Consider the following 7,751-nt stretch of genomic DNA (forward strand, 5'->3'; position numbering starts at 1 on the left):
CTTTTTTCTTTTTGCTTATGTGGTGCTGAGGAATCGAACCCAGGGCCTCAGGCATGCAAGGCAAGCGCTCTACCACTGAGCCACCTTCCCAGCCCCATGAGTCTCTATTTCTAATTAACCAGCAAAATGCCAGACTAGAAGTATAGATCAAATGGTAGAGCTGTTAGCTAAGTGAGCAAGCTGCGTGAAGTATGAGAGTTTAAACCCCAGTAGTGGCAGAAAAAGTTAAATTATTTACCTTTAAAAAGTATATACAGGGCTGGGAAGGTGGCTCAGTGGTAGAGTGCTTGCCTTGCATTCATGAGGCCCTGGACTCAATTCCTCAGCACCACATAAGCAGAAAAAGCTGGAAGTGGTGCTGTGGCTCAGTGCGAGCCTTGAGCTGAAGAGCTGAGGGACAGTGCCCAGACCCAGAGTTCAGGCCCCACAACCAACAAAAAAACCAAAACTATATATGATATATATATATACTATATATAGAGAGATAGATATATACTATATATATATATAGTATATGCAGAATTATTTGATCTTTCTTCCATGGCTGTAAGCTAGGACGTTGCCAGGTTTTGCTTGTATAGATAATGCTTGAATTATTGTGTAAGTTTCTGATGAATAGACTCCTAGTATTGGCATTAGGGGCAGGTGAATAGCATTTATTTTATTTATTGGAACAGAGGATCAAACACACGGCCTCCCCCGTGTTGTATACTCTGCCAGTGATCCACATCCTAACCCGGCATTGTTATTTCATGACAGTCTGGTACGGGATGAAATAACTCATTGCCTACACACATAAGCACCCTTTTCAAATGCTTGGAGAGAAAAAAGTCATTGGAAAGACAGTATGTATAGTGCTCATGCTTGTAATTCTAGATGCTCAGAGGGCTGATGTTGGGAAGATGGGAGTTTGAGGCCAGCCTAGACAGGAGGCGGATAAAAGACGTCTTGAGACCCCATCTCAATGAGTAAAAAGCTGGGTATGGTGGAGTATGCCTGGCACCAACCTGTGAAGGGAAGCATACATAGAAGGGTTGTGGTCTAGATCAGCTGAAGACCCTAATGGAAAAAAATAACTAAAGCAAAAGAGGGATGGGCCCACGGCTCTAGTGGTAGAGTTCCTGCTTGGTGAGCTCTGAGTTCACTACCACCAGAAAAAAAGTATGGACTTGGGCCAGAGGGATTATTGTGGGTTTCTCAGCCAGATCATCAGAATGTAGCCACCCTCCTGTCCTTCTCCTCCCACAGTTCCTGCTCATTTTCCACAAGGCTGCAGCCGGAGAGCTGCGGGAAGACAGCGGGCTCCTGGCCCTGGCCAAGCTCTCCGAGATAAATGTTGCCCTGGAAGGTGTCAAAGGTGCCAAGGACTTCTTCGAAGCCAAGGTCAGTTGGTCCCTGTTCTTGGTATGCAAAGCCCCTGGCTCCTCCCCTCGCTCCAGCAGTGCCCTGGGCACTCCCTGCCCACTGACTGTTCCCTTCACTCTGTCAGGACAAGCAGGTACCCCCTGTACCATGGCAAGGAAAGGCGTGACGAGGCATCTGTCATGTGACAAACAACCGAGGGTGGACAGACAGAACCTGTGCACCACTCCCTGCTCCAAGACCTTCTTCCCATCTAGAGTTTGCTAAAGAATTCTTTCAGCAAACCTTAGCTGCTCAGGAGGCTGAGATCTGAAGATCACAGTTCAAAGCCAGCCTGGGCAGGAAAGTCTGTGAGAGTCTTATCTCCAGTTAACCACCACATGGAAGTGGACATTTGCCTCAAATGGTAGAGTGTCAGCTTTGAGCAAAAAAGCTAAGGGACAAGTGCCCAGACCCTGAGTTCAAGCACACTACCAGCGTGTGCATAAACACACACACACACACACACTCACACACACACTTAATTTTTTCCCCAACCCCCAGTTAGTTCCTTCAACAGCTCTACCAGCTTTGCCTCTTAAACCTTTGGGTTATAGACAAGTGAGTAGTGGGGCCTGGGCGGGGCTGGATACCTGGGAAAGGAGCCCTGGAGAATCCTGGCAGGGATGGCATGCAAAGGGCACTGGGTCTGCCCCACACAGCCTGAGTGCAGATCCTGCCTCCTCCACAGGCTTTATCTTGCTGCCATTATGCCTCAGTTTCATCGTCTGTGCTTCGAGGTTGATGATAGGATTTCTCTGAGGATGGAAGGAACACACATCTACATTGTTGATCAAATGTTTGGCTTACTGTGGGCACTGGAGTGTAGTCTGAGCTGTTGGGGCTCCCTGCCAATCCTGCCAGCCTCCAAGGGAGTTTGAACTTTGGGGAGCTTAGGCAGGGACCAAGTGTCCCTTGGTGACATTTCTCAGCCTGCTTAGATTCCCTAAGCAGGAGTCTGTTCTTATTTGCCTGCGATCATTCTGGGAGTCAAACCCCATGATCTTCCTGCTCTGCAAACCTTATGTGCTCACGGTGTCAGAGACAGGCTGGCCACATGCTGTGCCTAGAACATCAGCAAACAAGTGGCCTGTCCTGGATGTGGTTTGGCCTCCTCTTCCTGCCTTCACGCTGATGGGTTTATTGATTTGTGCCCAGCAAGGCCAGGCGTCTCAGCCTCTGAGACACAGTTCCATCACAAGGGAGAAGAGGATGAAGTGTCTGCCCTCCTGAGGGGGCACACATGGTCCACTGCCCTGCCTCAAGAGGGGAAGAAGAGGGAAGAGAGGGGTGCGTTCTGCGGGGGTAGGGCCTCCCCATGCATCCGTGGAGCCACACTTGCAGCCTCTTGTCATGCGTTGGACTGGCTGGGGTTGAAGCCCAGGTGTGGACAGTCTACTGCCACGGTGCACAGGGCCATGTGGCACAGGTGGGATGTGTGTGAGTCCCTGGGGCCACCTTCTCTGAATGCTCAGGACCTGGGATAACCTGGCTTGAGCCCCATTCCAGCCCTGTGCACCGCCTTCACATGCAGCCAGGCCATCTCACAAGTGGCCTTCAACGGCCACAGGTCCCGCTGCCCCATTCCAGTGCGTCTGCCCAGAAAACCTCCTCCTTTCAAAGCCGCCTGTCAGTCTTAAAGTTCAATGCATTTCCTACAAAATTAAGGAAGCTGAGGGAAGGTGTGGGCTTGGGAGGACTGGGGGGAGAATGATAAAGGGAGTGGCACTGTGTTCATAATCTGCTCTGTGGAATGACAACCAAACAACAGCAAAAGCCGACCTGTCAGGTAGCTTCCTCCTGATTCTCCCAGCCAGGGGCTGCCGCTCCTCCCTGGGCCCCATCCTCCACGCCTCTTCCATGGGGCCGTGGCACAAGGTTATTCCTTCTCAAGTTGTTCTTGGACACTTAAAAAAAAAATCAGTCGTGGGGCTTGAACTTGGGGCCTGGGCACTGTCTTTAAGCTCTTTTTGAGAGGCTGTCTCTCTACCGCTTTAATCCACAGCTGCACTTCCACTTTTCTGCTGGTTAATTGGAGATAAAAGTCTCACAGACTTTCCTTCCCCTTGGCTGGCTCTGAACCATGATCCTCAGATCTCAGCCTCCTGAATAGCTAGGATCACAGACGTGAGCCATCAGCACCTCAATCTGAGACTTGCTATTAACTTGCTGTTGCCTCTGGGATTTTATCCTTCTGAGGTACTAGAAATTTACATAGATATCTGGGCAGAGATTTTCATACAGCATTATCAGAGATAGAGGGACCTTGGAGACAACCAAAACTTTCACAATCAGAGAAGGAAGGCGATTCTGGTGCAGTCCATGTATGCATACTCTGCAGCCATCAGATTTGAATGATGGGCCAGACATAGTAGTTTATGCCTATGAGCCCAGCAATCAGGATGCTGAGACAGGAGAATCAAGGGTCCAAGACCAGCATAGAAAGACCTAGAAAGACTCTGTCCCCCCAAAAATTCTTTTCCCATCCTGCAAGATTGAAGTATACTACTCAGAAGGCAGAGATCAGGAGGATTGCAACTGGAGGCCAGCCTGAGCAAAAGTTTATGAACCCCATCTCAACCAATAGGTGCAGTGGTGCAGGTATGCAGGCCTGATAGCTCAGCTATGCAAGAGGCTGAGATAAGGAGGACCGTGGTTCCAGCCTAGTCTAGTCAAAAAGTTCTGAGATCCCATTTCATGAGAAAAAGCTAGGCATGGTGGTGCCTGTCTATCATCCCAGCTAGGGTGGAAAAACATAGACAGGATCACCTTCCAGACTGGCTATGAACAAAAGAGCAAGCACTATCCCAAAAATAACGCAAGCAAAAAGGGCAAGAGATGTGACTCAAGCTATAGAATGCCAGCTTAACAAGCACAGAGCTGTGAGTTCAAATCCAAGCACCACAAATTTTAAAAAAAGAATTGAAAGTGCAGCTGTGTGGACAGATATACTCAAAATAATTTAAGCCAAGTAATATGTGTGACATCTGATTTTGTTAAAATATTTAATGTGTCTGTGGCTCATGCCTGTAATCCTAGCTACTGAAGCCAGCCAAGGCATGAAAGCCTGTGAGCCTCCTATTTCCAATTAACTACCAAAAAAGGGGCAAATGGAGGTATGGCTCAAGTAGTAGAGTTCTAGCATTGAGCTCAGGGACAGCATTCAGGCTCTGAGTTCAAGCCAGCCTCAGGAGCAGTGTGTGTGTGCGCATGTGTGCGCACATGCACGCACACACACACACATTAACTACAACCTGTATAATTATATGCAAAAGTATTAGTAATGGCTATATAGGAGAGATTCCCTTTATAGTCCTGTAATGTTCTATAGTGAGTGTGCATTATTTTCATAAGCAGGAGACAGATGAAAAGCGTAACAATAAATGTTTTTCGTCTTGCTATATTTATATGTCTGCCTCCTCACCCACACTCCAAGGCAGAGTAGGTGGATTACCTTTGTAATTACAGCGCCTGCTGCGTAATGGCCCTCAATAAACATTTGCATGAGTGACGAATGGAGAGCATCACCACTAGAATTTGGCAGAGGTTGTAAAAGAGCTGATGCTGGTGACAGATGTTCTGAGATGAATGGAGGTTCACCTTGTAATCAAGGAAGGAAGGCGTTCCAGCCAGCCGTGGGAACAGAGTGAGGGCTCCAAGGCATGGAGGGCAGTGAGTATCAGAGGTGGGGAGGCGTCGCCAGGCCGAGAGTGCAGGGCAAGTCTGCGGAACACGACTCTGATGGGAACTGAGCAGCACTTCCCACTCCTGCCGCATACACCATGGCGAGTGACAAGGCTGGGATGGCATCTAGATACAGACTGAAAGCTCTGACCCTCCCCAGGTGGAGGGACGCCTTCCCCAGCCTGCCGAGTGCTGCAACCATCCGCACACTCACTTCCCAGGCCCCGCTCAGGTCTGCCTGGGGCTTCTCCAGGGAGGGACCCAGAAACAGGTGTTGGTCCAGCTGTGCAGGGCATTCCAGTGCTCAGCCTGGCGGGGACTGCAGGGCCTGGATGTGAGTGGGGAAGGCCCTAGGAGAGCCGATGCCTGCGGAGAGCTCTCCACAGACGTCTGATGAAGGCATCAGTCCAGAAAGGCAATGACAGAGGTCGGGGCAACGTATGGATCAACAGACAACTTTAGAACCCTTGGTATTCCTGACACTGGATTAATAGTGGGAGAGAGAAGCCAGGCTCTGGTGGCTCATGCCTGTAATCCTAGTTACTCAGGAGGCTGAGATCTGAGGATCACGGTTCAAAGCCAGCCCCAGGCAGAGGTTCAAAGCCAGCCCCAGGCAGAAAACTCCACGAGAGTCTTATCTCCAATAAACTGCTAGAAGACCGGAAGTGGTGCTGTGGCTCTAGTGGTAGAGTGCTCGCCCTGAACTGAAGAGCGCAGGGAAAGCGCCCAGGCCCAGAGTTCAAGCCCCACGACCAACCAAAAAAAAAAAAGAGTGCGAGAGACGAAGTGCAGTTTGTAGAGCTTTGAGGAGTGGAGCTGAGGTTTTAATTCAGGACACCCCTTGCCCTGCATGGAGTGGTTTCAGGAAAAACAAAAGTTATGATGTGAAGTCCATGGTACTTCTGGCATGGGAAAGCTGTGTCTCTATTGGCTGAACCTTAGGTTGCTTGCAAGCATTCTTATTTACTTATTTATTTTTCCTGTGTGCTAGTACAGGGGCTTGTACTCAGAGCCTCTCACTCTCACTTTGCTTTTTTGCTCAAGTCTGGTATTCTGCCACTTGAGCTACATTTCCACTTTGGACTTTTGGGTGGTTAATTGCAGATAAGAGTTTCTCATGATGGGCACTGGTGGCTCACGCCTGTAATCCTAGCACCTCAGAAGGCTGAGATATGGAAGCAAGGTTCAAAGCCAGCCCAGGCAAGAACATGAGACTCTGATCTCCAATAAACCACCAGAAAACCTGAAGTGGGGCTGTGGCTCAAGTGGTAGAACGCTCATCTTGAGCTGAAGAGCTTAGGGACAGTGCCCAGGCCCAGAGTTCAAGCCCCACAACTGACCAAAAAAAAAAGTTTCTCATGGACTTTTCTGCCTGGGCTGGCTTCAAACTCGGACCCTGAAACTTCAGCTTCATGAAGAGCTAGGATTACAGCATGAACCACCAGGATCAGGCAGGTTATAAGTCATCTTGAGTGACCTCTTATTGGATAGAACTAGGCCACAAATGTGTTTTCTTTATCCTGGGAGATCCTTGTGCCTGACTCTGAGTATCCTCCAGGATAGAGTACTAGGTTCTGAGGATTGTGTAGTGATTTTTGCATACACGTTATTCTGTAACCCCTCATGGGAGGGGCTGGCATATCATTTCCCTGATTGCCCCTTTCCCAGGCCAGCAGTTGGGTTAGTCTTCACATACAAATGAGTTTCGCACAGGAATTAAAAGGTGTGAAGCCAGGAGTGGAAACTTCATGGGCTCCAGCTACAATGCCAACAGGAGCCAACTCCTAAAGTTTGAGTTGAAGTAAGAGATTTACCAATAAATGGCAAATGGTAAAGGTGACTGGACTTGGGGAAGGCTGGCTGTGAAGGCTTCAGAGAAAAAGACGCAAACAGAGATCCAAGGAAACCCTGGAGAAAACCCAACACTTGAAGAAAGAAGCAACTGTGTTTTGTGTGCCCGTACTGGGCCTTGAACTCAGCGTCTTGTAACTTTGCATGACTTTTTTGCTCAAGGCTGGCACTCTACCACTTGAGCCATAGCTCCACTTCTAGCTTTTTGCTGATAGGAGATAAGCATTGCACTGAGTTTTCCTGCCCAGGCTGAATTTGAACCACAATCCTCAGATCTGAGCCTCCTGAGTAGCTGAAAATGACAGGTGTGAGCTGGGCTCAGCAGGCACAGTTTTAAGATGAGGTTAGCCTTGGAGCTGTAGCTCAGAGATAGAGTGTTTGCCTGGGTTGCCTGGGTTCAATCTCTAGCACTGCAAGTAAGTAAAGTAATAAGGAATAAATTTAAAAAAAACATTAAATCAGACAGGAACAAAGTAGAGCTTTTGGGGCCAAGCAAATGGAGTAGTAGAGAAGTTTGGTTTTGGGGTTTTTTTTGGTGGTAGCAGAAATGGATTTAGAGCTTTGGGGGTGAAAACATGGCATAAAATACAAAAGACAGCAGGGCAAAAGTTAGAATTACACTTGTAATCCTAGCTACTCAGGAAGCTGAGATTTGAGAATTGTGGTTTGAAGCCAGCCCAGGCAGCAAAGTCCATGAGATTCTTATCTCCAATAAACTACTCATTAAAAGCTGGAAGTGGTGCTGTGGCTCAAGTGGTAGAGTACTAGTCTTGAGCAAAAGAAGCTCAAGGACAGCACCCAAGTCCAGAGTTCAA

General features: G+C 48.6%; 1 protein-coding gene across 1 annotated transcript in view; it reads left to right on the forward strand.

Moving 5' to 3' along the window:
• Positions 1 to 7,751, forward strand: part of Efhd1 (EF-hand domain family, member D1) — an 80,963-nt gene that overhangs the window by 62,489 nt on the left and 10,723 nt on the right. Inside the window, exon 6 of the mRNA XM_013022320.1 lies at positions 1,249 to 1,383. Coding sequence (XP_012877774.1) covers positions 1,249 to 1,383 — 135 coding nt within the window. The remainder of the gene's footprint in view (positions 1 to 1,248; positions 1,384 to 7,751) is intronic.

The sequence above is a fragment of the Dipodomys ordii genome, unplaced genomic scaffold (assembly GCF_000151885.1).
Source record: "Dipodomys ordii isolate 6190 unplaced genomic scaffold, Dord_2.0 Scaffold1, whole genome shotgun sequence".
Lineage (NCBI taxonomy): Eukaryota > Metazoa > Chordata > Mammalia > Rodentia > Heteromyidae > Dipodomys > Dipodomys ordii.